The 14,783-nt window shown below is 37.5% G+C and overlaps 1 protein-coding gene across 1 annotated transcript in view; it reads right to left on the bottom strand.

Moving 5' to 3' along the window:
• Positions 1-14,783, bottom strand: part of cacna1db (calcium channel, voltage-dependent, L type, alpha 1D subunit, b) — a 79,113-nt gene that overhangs the window by 23,618 nt on the left and 40,712 nt on the right. The window contains exons 7-16 of the mRNA XM_072367937.1: positions 13,093-13,289; positions 9,630-9,733; positions 9,059-9,228; positions 3,503-3,590; positions 3,248-3,274; positions 2,750-2,910; positions 2,425-2,650; positions 665-872; positions 357-477; positions 39-153 (exon numbers count right to left, since the gene is read on the bottom strand). Of these exons, the coding sequence (XP_072224038.1) occupies positions 39-153; positions 357-477; positions 665-872; positions 2,425-2,650; positions 2,750-2,910; positions 3,248-3,274; positions 3,503-3,590; positions 9,059-9,228; positions 9,630-9,733; positions 13,093-13,289 (1,417 nt within the window). The remainder of the gene's footprint in view (positions 1-38; positions 154-356; positions 478-664; positions 873-2,424; positions 2,651-2,749; positions 2,911-3,247; positions 3,275-3,502; positions 3,591-9,058; positions 9,229-9,629; positions 9,734-13,092; positions 13,290-14,783) is intronic.

Raw genomic sequence — 14,783 nt, 5'->3', positions numbered from 1 at the left:
TCACAGTAATCAAAATATGAAGGTGTCCTGAGCTATACTTGGCACTATTCTTCCTCTTTTTGGCCTCTTCTTCCTCCTTCTGTGCTGTGTTGAGGCTCTCTGCGTCTGCCAGGTTATCAACAGCGATGGCTAAGAAGACATTTAGCAGGATGTCTGATCATGCGAGTTAAAGAGAAAACACTGACCAACATGATGAAATCAAATCATTAAAACCTTCCTGGGCTTTGAGAAAATGGGAGATCACTAACTGGCTAAACAGGACTTTTTCATCCATTTTTGCGCATTTGTGTGCTTTTTGTGTATGATGCGTGTGCGTGAGTGTGACAGCGTGTGTGCCACTGTGCTTGGTAGGATACAGTTTCCACAGATGAAGAGGATGATGAAGTAAATGCAGACAACCATTCCAGAGGAGGCCGGACCACCGTATGCCATGATACCATCGTACATCACAGTGTTCCAGTCTTCTCCTGTCAGGATCTGGTAGGCATTGTGGACATGGACTTTATTAGTCTTTTTTATTCATTACTATAGACGCTGGAATTAGACTGTGTCATTCTTACAAACACAACTCCCATATTGAAATAATTAGAGCACATCATAACATGTCAGGCTCTACTCCAATCAGCTTTTATCTCAGTTAAAATTAATTACACAAAACACTTACCTGAAACACAGTGAGCAGGGCCTGGGGGAAGTTATCAAAAGTGCTCCGTTTGGTCACGGTCTCATCGAAGTTGAACTTTCCCCCAAAGAGCTGCATGCCAAGCAGGGAGAAAATAATGATGAAGAGGAAGAGCAGCAGCAACAAGGAAGCGATGGACTTCATGGAGTTGAGCAGAGAGGCCACCAGGTTACTAAGTGATGCCCAATGTCTGCAAAAGAAAGAATACAATTTAAACAGAAGTTGCACAAAAGCTGTAAAGTAATATCTCTTAAACAAGGCATTATTTCATTGTTTCCAGGTGTGTCTCTCTCTCTCTCTCTTCTGTGTGTTGTGGGGGTGGCATTCCTGGCAAGCTTTCCAGCACAGTCAAGGCTCACCTCTTTATCACTCTGGCTGTATTTCTTCATCAGTCTGATCTCACTCATTCAGGCCGAAGTTTACTTTATGTCTTTGTTGAAATATTTTCCTGTTCATAAAAAGTTTTTCTCTGTTCTGTAGATTGCCTGCCTCTGCCTGCTGCTGCTGCCTCAGTTCACTCGGCTGCCTGCCTGCACATCTGTCTGTTTGCCTTTCATCAAGTACTGAAATCTGGCTCCACCTGTCCTGTGATCCCTGCACCTTTCTTCAAGCACTTGTAAATAAAATCTTGTTCCAAGTTAACAGCCATATCTTGTCTGCATTTAGGTCAAGCTTGACAAAACATTTCCTGTCAACAGGAAATGAGGAGGAGGGGTAGCAAAGAACCCCAGATGAAGTTAAACCAGAGAGACCAGATGTCTGTGTTGGATCCCTCAGCTGGTTAAAAAGAGTGACAACATCTACATAGTGACAGATTGCTGTTCATAGGTTTCCTCTCAGAGTAAATAACTCTCTGTGTGTTGAGAATGAATGTTGTCTTTGTTCATTTTTTTTCTGTGAACTACATCTTCTTACCACAGTCCAAATAATGTGATTTTTAGGATAGTAAAATGATTTTGAACTGGCCGTGTGAGTATGAATCATATCTGCCTGTTACTCCTGAAATGTCCAGTCCATGTCTGATGGGATCGGCTCCAACTCCAACAATTTCATTAATTCTGGCATTGTGATTCTGGATACTTTGTTTTTTGTTCTTGATTCTATTTGCAGCACCCTATGTCCTTGGTGGCAAAGGTGCTAGATATAATAAGAATATCAATAATATCCCAATGAGCCTTAGATGTGATTTCAACATTATGTATAGTCATAGCCCTAAATCTCCCAAACAGCTCAGTCCTTATCGTTCAAACCTGGACTTCAGTGCTGACCTTTGGTTGAAAATTGTTTGATTCTTGGTCATATTTCACTAACAGCAACAGAAATTAATTTGTTGTATGAATTGTGGGCTTAATATGGAGCTACACAGGTTGTATGTTCAAAACAAGATGCCTCCAGACATTGTTAAGGCGGCAGCTGAACACATAAATGTGAAAAACTGTAATGCATGATTTAGGAGGATTTAGGAGTAATAACCTCAACTATCCTACAAACAGACACTCAGCAGGTCATGAGAGGTGCTAATAAACAGAAGATCAACAGTCTGAGTCCAGCATGAAAGAGGTCATATTTATATCATTATTCAGAGTAAAATCTTGACTAAATACAAATGTTGAATCAGCATCTTGGCCTAAGCCTTGAGGCTACAGAACTTTCCCTTTTGGACCAAATTTAACCCCAAGTTAGATTAGATATCTATAGACCATTGATTTTTCAACCATAAAATGCTCAGTGGGACTGCTCACCGTGTAACTTTGAAGATTCTAAGGAGGCGTACGCAGCGGAAAACAGAGATGCCCAGAGGGGACATGATGGCAAGCTCCACCAGGATAGTCTCTACGATGCCTCCACACACCACAAAACAGTCAAATCGGTTAAACAGGGACACAAAATAGGCCTGTAGTCCCAAACTGTACATCTTCACCAGCATCTCCATGGTGAACAAGGCCAGGAGAACTTTATTGGCCACGTCTGCAGAGGAGAGAAGATTAAGTCTTTATTTTATCAAATATCTAACAGCATAAAAAAGTGTTTGACAATAACACTCAACATATATGAGAGAACAGATACCCTGTACTTCAGTCAGCCAGTCAGGTTGGTTGTAGTGCTCAGAGGAGATTGTGAGCGTGTTGAGGAACACCAAGATGATGACCAGCCAATAAAACGTCACAGATTTCACAGCTGCACGGCACTTCCTGCGGCAGAAACGGTTCCAACGTCGCCACTGACGACTGACAGACAATCAGTTTTACATATTTCAAAATTGACTTTGATTGATTTAGATCTTTATTTACATTTGATGACAATATTTTATGTTTAACACATGCCTTTTGATTTGGTGAAAAAACATCATTGCAAAAAATCCAACTGGATAAAAACTGGGGTACAGGGGAGGGTTTTAAACAAACACAGTGATGAATCTCTGGTGTCAACAGGAGAAACACATACAGATGAATACATATGGCATTCCAATCATTTTGATATGAGGGAAAATCAGCCATGCAAGATGAGTTGAATTGATTAAATGAAGAACATATCCACCATGCAGCATCACGGCATAATACTAACCTGCACTTTGACTTAGTAATTTTTTGACTGGGGAGAATAGAAGATGAGGGAACTATTAATAAAGAGCAACAACATGAGAAATTGTTAACCCTGCATTTGAGTGTGGTCGTCTACTGTGTAGACAAACAGCCTATACAGTAGTGTACTATGTACAAACAGTCTATGTACTGACTGTCAATTATCAAGTGACAAAGTTCTTGAAAAACTGTTAGTCAAGGAACTCTCTGACTGTTGTGTATATTGCATCAGACTCACCAGAGTGGTCCACAGCATGGTGATTTTTCCTCCTCTCCATTGTGATTGTCTGTGTTCACCGACTCGGTCTCACTCGCAGGCATGCTCGCTACAGAATCACACACGCATACATACACAAATAAGTTCATGAAAATATTGAGAAGCTGTACGTTCCCAAAATGTCACTGGGGAGTATTACGCCTCATTTTACGGAGCCTAAAGACCAAGTCAAACCACCAGAAAAAGAAAAAAAACTGATACTGAGACTGACAGCAGCAGTCTTTCTTTCTAGAAAAGATACTGAGAAAATTATAGTGTTTGGACGGAAAATTCTTGTAGTTACTCCCTTCACACTCTGTGGCATTTTCAAAACAAAATAGTGACTATATTCTATCTTGGATTAACCCCTAAATCTTTCAGCTGTATCAAACAAGCTGCTTTATGAGGTCATCACTGCAGAAGAATTCATTTCAAGGTGTCTACATGCATAAAATCCCAGTAAGTGCACAATGCTAGACTTAAATCACACTGAACTCAATACTTTGTCATTTTAAAGGAAAACCAAATTTTACCAACACTAACTACAAAACTCCTGCTGAAATATTCAATATAATACTTAAAATGTATCAACTATTTCCATGTATGTGTGTTGCAACAAGTATTGGCAATTTGGTGACACTTAAAACATATAGGACATTGAAAATCATATGTACAACACATGCAAAAAATACTGTCTTCATAAATGAAGAATGAAAGGAGTTCAAAGTGATAATGGTTCAATGAGGGATCTGAACACAAACACATTAGCAATTCTGTTTACTTTTTATCAGACTTACAGTAAACTCAGTCATAACATAAACTAAAAACTCAAATTACTGCCAAAAACATCTTTATTCATATCCAAGGCATGTCAAGTGTGAAGGATCTAAACTGGTATTAAAACAAATATGAGTTAAATCAATTCTACTGGGATTTCCCAGGAAAATGTGAAAACATGTCGGGTGTATCTCGTGACAGCACAATGAGAAAAAAATGCGCACAATTTCCTTCAGATTGGGTGGATTTAAAATGGTTTACTCACTCAGGGTTAGTTTAGCCACTTATAAATGTACGTTCACAATCCTCAAATTTGTTATTGTCCTGATGTTTTATATTAGCCTTACTATTAGCCTTCATATGCCTTCACTTAAAACCAAAAATTCCCATAGAGTTGGTTTCTTGTTCTGAAGACGACTCTTTCCCTTTTATATCGACGGTTTCTTTTATTTTTGCACTTTCGTTTTACTAGCAGTTAGACTTTATTTGCTGAGAGGGCACAATGTTTGTGCAATTAGTCCTAAGTGTTAAATTAAATCAGTTTGGACATGATGAGGATGATAAGGAAAAGTAGGAAATACTGACAAATGACACAAATGGCATGCAAATACCAAAGCTCACACAAAAGCATACAGAAAGCAAAGCGTATTTATGATGCAGAGACACCCTTCAGGACAAAGATGAAATGTCCTCATGAACATGCGCAGGGGGAAAACACACACTTCCAGAAACTCGCGCGCACACACAAACACATTTACCCTGTGTCTCTGTGGACTGAGTGAACCAGCCAAATTTTCCTTTCTTCTTCTCAGTTAGGTCAGCCAGCGTGACCCCTTGGTGTTATCAACATGCAGTTCATACAGCCAGACAGCAGAGGAAGCAGTGAGTCAGTACACAGCAGAACAAGAAAAAGGAATGTACAGCAAGAGGCAGCTGCAATACGAACTACTGACACAGCTACCATGTCCAGAAAAAAGGCTATTAAAACTGCACAGGAAATTCACTAATTTAACATTTACATAACAAATCTAATCCGGCATCTAAGTATCAGACTATCTTGTCCAATTACATTAAAATTCACTTGTTGTGTAGGGTTCTATCAACTGGCAGGTATAAGGAAAAAATTCAAAGAAAGAAATACTTAAAATAATTGTTAAATGTAAAGCCAGTCAAGAGTTTAGAGAAAGGGTTAATACAGATAGGATTGTTCGAATCAAATGATCAAATTAAAATGTTAGGTAATAAGTGCTTACAAAAAAGAATTAAAAATAAATAACAGCACAGTTTATTGATATTTTACATAAGAAATGTCATAACTAAAAAATATTACCATAAACAGTCATAAAAAAAAGCTGTTAAACTAATATAGATTGATTATGTTGACATGTAAGAAGTTATTACTGAAATACCAGTAATACTATTAGTCTATATGATTAAATACTATCCTAAAAACATATTACATGTCAGACTACATCTCTCACTTCTATTGATTCTGGACACAGTAACCAAATAATACAAAATAAGACTGGAAAAGATTTGCAGTAAACAAGACCTCAGTAAGAACACAAAAGATAGAAGTCAGGGAATAAAACAACTGTTAGAAGCAAGAAAAGATATGAGGAAACAAAAGGAGAGACAGTCAGGAAAAGAGGAATCTAATGTTAGCAGCAATCTACAGACAGTTTTTACAAGGCACACAGACACTGCAGGAATCAAGGAAAGAAAGTTAGTGCGTTATCACCTATAACAACAGCAGCAGTGGTAAAAGCAGGGCAGCTACTGGAGAACACAAACTGAATGGTGCATGAACTGAGTGCACTGTGAATGATTATAAGGCACTATAGCAGGACCAAACGTAGAATCAAGATGATAACTATGATAATCATCAAATAATCACGCTCCTGTCCCAGCATTTGGTTATTCTGGGAATTTCATCTTGTGGATTCATTCTTATAAATAGGTGTCATCATTCTAAATATTTCTTTTGTAATTTACACAGCAACATTCGGGCAATTCTACATTCGTATTCCTATGCAATTATTCGTGACGAACTCAAGCAGACATTGTGAGAGTCGAGGTAATAACAGAGAAGCCATAACATCCTAATTTCAAAGTGTTTGAAAAAAAAAAGATAGAAAAGAAAGTAAAGGATACAAGATAAAATAAAAAACTAAGGACCCTGTTCTTTGGTCACATTCAGAGCTGGTTTGCATTTTTGATTCACAAAATTCAAAAACTTCTCACGTCACAGTATCAGACACAATCAACATATACTCAAAAGAAAAAGACAACCTGGGCAGACGAGAAAAAAGCTGTACATTGTTTCCCAGCTATGTCAGAAAGCACAGCTGCTCTCAGTGTCATAGAACAGTTCCATTCAAGGCTACACTGTGATGCTGGCGTGAATCAAAATCTTAAACAGAGGCTGTAACTCTGACATCACTACGTTCTGCTAAAAACATTCCTCTCCTGTTATTTTATAACAGTGGCAAATGCAGAGTGTAAGAAACTTAATAGAACAATTTACAACAGGAAGCAAATGTCTCATTCAGAATAATCAAAAGGAAAAGTGGACATTGTTGCAGTGAGCAGAACAAATCAATACACATCTGAGACCCTCACTTCATGAAAAACAGCAGCAGTCTTTCTAGTTGACATAGACAGAGACACAAATATCCCCTTTTTTCCCTACAATTACACAACATGCTTCATGCCTCCTTACATTGTCAGTAAACATGAACCTTCAATAAATTATCTCAGAAAAGGTGAAGACATCAGCTGCTCATCTGGGCTCTGATATTTATCCTTTAATTCACTGTCCTTTACTGCCCTTATGTGACAAAAAAGCTTATTGTTACATACTTAAGTCTAAAGCTTCATCAAAATGATATACTTCAGTTATGAAGTGCATCTACAAATTGATCACTGGATTAATGCATCTGCATTAAAACCTCCAAGGATCCTGCTAACTGACAGCTCGACTAAAAAATTATTTGTGAAAAGACTGAATCTCCGTTTCGGCAAAGGGTCTTATAGCATATACGGCCCTTTAGTGGATCCACCATGTTGGTAGATCTGAGCTCCAGTGGATTGCTGTCAGTCAGTGCAGCACAATATAGTTCGATTTCAAAGCTAAAGAGGCCCAAAGAAAATCAAGGCGATTACTACACGGGCCAAAACCATCAATACCAGAAAGTCAAAGATATCCCCAGTGGTATCAGAAAAAGAGGAGACCAAAGCTTCCTTCAATCACATTTTCATCATTGCATAACCCAACAAGAAGAAATGCAACAGAAGTCTGTACAATCCTTTCAGATCAGGTGAGACATTTTTGTGCTTTTCCCTTTCAAGTCTGGTGCGCCTTGAGCAACCTGAAGAGCAAATGTGTTGATTCACCTTGTACAAAATCAACTGCATTTCAAGGAAATTACATCTCCACGCAAATAACACATCTTCCTTAGTCTAATTCAGTCCTTATGTTAGTTGTCAACATAAGTAAGAAATCAAACACCAAAAATTCTCCCCGAGTGACAAACGGCACTCATAGAAAGACTCTCACACCTTTCCTAAGCTTCAGAGAGTTTATGTTTATACTGACCTCATCAGTCTTGTAAGAGATCATCATGACATCGTATGTGTGTTACATTGTAATACTGTCTAATACTGCTGCACATTGTTTCTTAGACGTTTGCGAAAGTGCTGATTTTTCAGACAGTCAATTTTCATTTTCTGTTCTTTGGTCTGATTCATCCATGCACAAGATACCTTGTGTTACCAAACTTTACCACATTATGTCTGTGGAAAGATAGGATTTCTGAAATGTTCAATGGATATTTCTGAAATCAAACCTTTGTAAAACGGCATCTGTATTCAGTCTGTGGATGTCACTAAAGGACAAATCAGTGCCAACATTTTGAAAACATGACAGCACCATTGATGCTAAATGCACTGGAGATACTTTTTAAAAGCAAAAACAGGACAACAACAGGAGCCATATCAATATGGATATTTTGCATTTATGGTACAGACAACCAAAAATCAGTATTCAGTGTGTATTTTCTAACCTCAAACTTATTCAAGCACCGCAGACACTTATTTCTTTTGGTATACAGAATTAAATCTGAACGAGTTTAAACAGTTAATTATTATATTAATTAACTATCTAAATGTTCGTATCCTCAAATGTTATTGTCAACTGGGATCTGTCGTACAAAGACTGGTTGCTGCTCACAATGTCAATAAGCTGCCATCATCATTATCATTCAGCCTGTCAGAAAACAATGCTGCGAGTGCACATTGGCACATTATTTGTGCTTCAGTTTTTTTCTCTTTAAATACTAGTTGATTTATTTATTTTGACAGGGAGTCATTTGATTGATTCATCATCATTGATATTGAATTTAATAATAGGAATGATGGAATTTAAACTGTCAATTTGTCAGTTTAACAGTTAAATCTTCTCACTATGGATGCAAACTAAACACATTTTTTAGCATGAACTGCTCGAGAAAACATTTATTGTTGTTATGATGAAACAGTTAGACATAGCGTTGATGGCCTAAGGCAAAGAATAAGTGAGCCTATCAAAGCGTAGTTAATTACATGAGCAATGGTTTGACAACTCTGCTTCCTCATTTCACTATCAGTGGAGAAAATAGCTTCTTTTAAAGACAGGATAATTAAATGTTTGGCACCTCACAGTTCATTTGCCTGCTTTAGACAAGAACAGAGAGCAAAATCAATTAAAACCAGGTAACTCACGATTACGCTTGCCCTCCTCATCTCCCTCCTCCTCATTCTCAGGGTCGATGTCCTCAGCCTGTGTGATCCAATCCAAATAACCCTTCAGGTCTTCTTCTAACTGCTGTTTTTCACGCAGCTTCTGGAAATCACCTCGAGCCTTGGCCTTTTCTCGCTCTTTGGAAAACTCTCTGCAGAGACAACAGCACACCTGAGTCAAATAATACATTAGATGCAGGATCATAACATTATTATTTTTCTTTTTTTTTAACTTTTATTTTAGTTTACTGCAATTTCTTCAGAACATTTAAAAAAATCTCTAATAAATTAGACCATCTACTACCTGCTTGTGCGGTTCAAAATTAATAATCATATAGACGTAGTTTTAAAATGTATTTTTCTTAATGTTTCTACATAATAGATGTCGCTGAAGATTTTAAAAAAGTGTTGTTTTAACACCAAAATTAATAGAATTTCATGTCCCTGCTTTATACCGCACAGAACCTATATCACCTCTAACTCTCCAATGCCATATCACAGGACAACATTATGCGGAAAGCACTATTTAAAAAAATTAAAACATGAAATTTACCCGCTCAACACACCCAAAACCAGGTTAAGAACAAAGAAGGATCCAAAGATGACCAGACTGACAAAGTAGATCCATGGCAGCTCAAAGCCCATTGCATCATTCATCTGCAAAGAGATGCAAAAAGCATTCTGATACTTCATGAAAGTAAAAGTACCTATCCAAAAAAGGAAAAAAAAAAGAAAAAAACAAGAAAAGTCCTGTACACAAAATCATACCTGAGTAAAAGTACGTTGGGTTCATAAAGATATACAGCTAAAATGTATAAATCAACTCATTTGGGCACTTGGACATTTCTTGACCTCGCTCAGTTATTGATACAGAAACATCCGGGTATAAGAAGCATGTTGGTTCAGAAATATTCAATGCGCAATCTTCATCTCTAAAGTAACCAATAACTTTTTATTCAAATATGTGTCAAATACTCATACTGAAGTAAAAAGTGTCCCATTGAAAGGAGAAATACAAAGAGGCGGTGCCTCTTCAAATACAAGTACTTCATAAATTAACAGAAGCACAATATTTGAATAAATCTACTTAGTTCATTTCAACTTTTTACATATTATATAATTGTAATATGTCATTTTTTAACAGTTCTATGACTGTTTTCTCTTTTGTGAACAAATTACACTTTCTCACCTTTGTTTCAATTCAAACCCACCAAACAATCCTCCATTGCTGAAGTGTTTATTCCTTTAGCTGTTATTTGCGTAGTATTTGTATTCAGATAAGCTTGCATGTACTTGCTGCACAAGCTAGATCATACCAGGGGCCACAATGTACTTGCTGTGCCTACTGCTTCAGCATTCTCTCTGGTGTTGACATCTTTCATAGGTTACAAGAGTTCGAAAACGATTAATCTAGCCTAACAATGATATTTTCCCAACCCTAACCATGAACTTAGAATTCCTAAATGTAACCGTGAATGAGTTAAAAGAAGAAAGTGAGATAAATACTACTGTATCATGGCATCAAACTCCCACAGTTGAAAATTCTAATGCCCAACAACTGAACTCCTTCGAAGCCCCTTGACATTTATTCTATTGTTAATTGGTACTTTAACTGAACCCTTGTGAGGACTTTGTGGCTTATTCAACTAATATTGCTCAATCAATATAAAAGGGTAACAATGATAAATAAAAATTAACAGCTTGATATGGGGTAAATGTGCTGTGATAACACCCAACAGAATCATGTGGCATCTATATGTTTGGGTGACAGACAAGTATAATTGACAGATCCTCATCTGTCCGTCATAAACAGATTGCATACTTACTGTCACCTATTAACTCATTTTATTAAAGAAAACAAACTTTTATGAGGAATAAATATATTCAAGACTGACCACTAGAGGGAACCCTATGAGAAACAACCATGTAAGTAATGAATGAGAGGAAGTATATAACAGTAGTATTGTCTGTGGAAAGTAACTGGACCACGGACTAAGGGTCTTCCAGGAACTGAAAGTTGACTTTCGTCAGTTTATACTAACTTTCACACAGTTCCCTTCATAAATTACCTTTTCTTTATCCCACGGATAAATTAACAGTTACTTGCCATCCACTATGCATAAATTGTAAGAGAGGTCTCAGGTCAGATTGAATTCATGTAATCCACAAATTATCCTTTTTTTTTCGTCTTTTAGGTTCGTATAACTTCCCTCCTTTCTTGTAACAGTAGAATTAGCATGGAATTGTCATGGCAACACACATGAATAAGAGCAGTACAGAGGGATGGAGAAAGTCTGAGAGGACAGAAGAGAAGGAGGGAGAGAGGTTAGTTATTTCATAGACGAGGGTCTTCATCAATAACAGGGTGTGGGTGGGCTGTGATTAAAAAAAATACATTTTCAATGCTGAGTGTTGGGGCTAATTAAAAGCTGCCGCTGGTTTTTCGCTAATGAGAACCTGAGGGTTTTGAAGTGAGCCTGGCTTTTCAGATTTAAATTACTTGTTAACTGAAAGAAACGCGATGTTTCAAGCTACAGTTGTCAACAAGAACTTATTTCAAAGAAAAAAAAAAAGTGAAGTTTAAATTTGCAGGAGAGACAGACACAGAAAATCAAAAGGAGTTCTACAAGTTGAAGGTCTCTAAGAGTATATATAAACATAGTTATGGCAGAAGTGAACCATCAGGGCCCTCAAAGAGGGTATGGTTGTAAAAAACTGATATTCATTAAGTCAAATGTCTCTGAAGGAATAAACCTCTTGAATTAGTCAATTTAGTTTGTGCAGGAATACGAATGGCTCATTGAAAGAAGCTAGTTTTTCATCCGATTAGAATGTCTAACTCTGTGTTGCAAGGAAGACAGCGGAATGTGTTCAGCTCATTTATTGAATAACCTTTAGTAGAATTAGACTGAAATGATGATGTAATGCAGTGAGGAGTCTGTTTGAAATGACAGGTAAATGGACCAATAGTATCTTTTCCTTAAATGGGTGGTCTGTGTAATCTCAATATACTTAACAAGTTCTGCCTGCTGTGGGAATACAAATCAAAAACCTAAAGTCATAAGGCTTTTTAAAGATTGTCTGAGTTTCAACTGGGGAATAGATACAAAGAGATCTGAGAGAACGAGACAGCTAGACTGTGAAGGCTTTTGTGAATCATTTCAACTCCATCAGCTCTGCATGGTTGTCCTGGGTGACAGGATCAACTAAAGTGCAAAAGCTTCATTGCCAGGAATTTATTACTTTTTTATTTTAAAAAATTATCCAAGACCTTGCCATCAGTTTTCAACATCATTAAATGGAAGGTGATAAAAAAAATTTTGGGCTGCTGTGCCAGCTGCTCTAATTCTGTTGCTGCACTCATCGTGTTGTATCCTGTGCTCAGGTTTATTTGAGAAAACATTCATCGTGCTTAATCAGTGATAATTTACCAAGTTCATTCTGCACGTTTGCCTTAAATGTACACAGTGAGAAATTTTCTAGATAAAACAAACATCTAATAAGCTGGTTTTCTAATCAAATATCAGTTATCAGCTAATCTATTTACTTGTGAGTGATCACTGGTGCTTGACTTGTTTTTGCACTCTCATATTGTGTGGACTTTTGTTTGATCAGCTATTAAACATTTTGAGCCCTGCTCCACTGCTACTGGGTCTGGGAGTGACAGAGACTGCAATACTGATCAGAATACCTGAAATGTAACTCTTTTGTGTTTCATATCACTCATTATGCCTCAAATTGTTGTAATTTGCAATGTGTAATGCAATTAAAAATACTTGTTTGCCTTGTGGTTGAAAGGGTCTATTTAGAACAATATACCATCCTTATATAATCCACATTACATGAATATTTCTGAGGGAAAATATAGTGTATCATATGATCTATAATATGGAAAAATCACATCAACATCAAGGTCAGCAATTTTCATATTTTTCTATTCTTTGACATAATAAAACAAAAACATGTCACCCAAATAAGGCTTTACTGAGTCATTTGGATGCATATAGGCAGATTACCCAGTACAGAACGTCAGTCCAGCCTTCCATGGTGATGCACTGAAACACGGTGAGCATGGCAAACAAGAAATTGTCAAAATTGGTGATGCCGTTGTTGGGGCCTTGCCATCCCTCTCGGCAAACCGTCCCATTGAGCAGGCAGTGTCGGCCATGACCCGATACTGCACATGGCGTTGGCTCTTCTTCTGCAAGGGCGCCTGGAGGTGTAGAGACAAACAGATTAATCTGCTGATCTCCAGCACTCATGTCAGTTTGCAATAAAAGCTAAGAAGAGAGAGAGAGAGAGAGAGAGAGAGAGAGAGAGAGAGAGAGAGAGAGAGAGAGAGAGAGAGAGAGAGAGAGAGAGAGAGAGAGAGAGAGAGAGAGAGAGAGAGAGAGAGCTAGATAGGTAAATACTTTATTGATCCTGAAGGACATTGTTGAATCAATGCAAGCATCAATGTTTAAAAACTTTGCAGAAGCCCACCATATCAGTGCAAATTTAAGTGCAGCGTCATGCACGATGGCTTGAGTCTCATGTAGAGAGTTATGCATTCAACATGGAAACATTCCCATGAATGGCCCTTTAACACCTAACTCATTAACTCTCATCTGAACCAAAATGTCAGGAGTGACAACTGAACCAGACCTACATCAAGACAAAATGGCTAAACCATGGTCTGACTAAAACAGATGGCTTTGTCAAAGTGTACCATGAAAAATGCAGCAGCAGCATAGACGCAATGCCTTTGGAACAGCGATTCTCTAAGCAATGATTAGAACACTCTGGTGCTGCTGGTAATAATGCCATAACAATATTGTCATAGCAGGCATGGCAGCCACAATAAGAGATGTTTGAACTCAGTGGTTCAGTACTTCTTTTTCACTCATCTCCTTTAACATAGGAGACACCAGGGCATCCTTTATGAAAGAAAGGTGATAAAGTCATTCCACAGGTTCTTGAGGCTGCGAATTTTGCACGATAAAATGTACCTAGTTGTAATAACTGTGATTAAGGCAGGTAAATATGAGGACAGGAGTGTGAGAAGCCTGTGACAACGTGTTTTACTTTTGTGCCTTTTTCTTTCCTTTCCTAATTGCAAAGTTTAATAATAAAGGTATATTTAATATAATATCTTGTACTATTGTGAAGTATATTATGTAGTCTCCGTGGGACATTGTGATTAGATTGCACTAGATAAAGTAACTAAACCCCTTTTTTGAAGTTTCAGTGATGCAGACCTACACCACAGCTTAATGTAAGTGTGGTCGGATTCCCTTTGCAGCTCGGCTTTTCCTCAGTCCAGAAATTCTCCTACTATCTTTCCTTAACCCCTTAATCTTTTTTATGAAGTAAAGGGAAATAGCTCAGGAAACGACAATAGGAGGAAATATTTTGACTATTCGACTGATCCCACTGACTACTCATAAGTACTTCATACAGCCCCACTTTAAAAAAAAACGATTTTGGAGAACAAATTCACAGCAGCAATGCATAGCAGCAGCCAAAGTAGCATCTAGATTTTGCTGGTTAAGAGATAAGGGAGCTTTTGTTCACTATAGTGCGTACACAACCCTTATCTCAGCACGCATACATAACATGAGGGGGTGACATACAATCTGTAAAAAAATGAAAAAGAAAAACTATTCTTCATACATATAAAAGCAGTACATACAACAAGTTACATGATATAGCTGTCAATATGTAATTC

The sequence above is a fragment of the Leuresthes tenuis genome, unplaced genomic scaffold, assembly GCF_036924035.1.
Source record: "Leuresthes tenuis unplaced genomic scaffold, fLeuTen1.0.hap1 SCAF_16, whole genome shotgun sequence".
Classification (NCBI taxonomy): Eukaryota; Metazoa; Chordata; class Actinopteri; order Atheriniformes; family Atherinopsidae; genus Leuresthes; species Leuresthes tenuis.
This window is presented reverse-complemented; position numbering and strand designations above follow the sequence as displayed.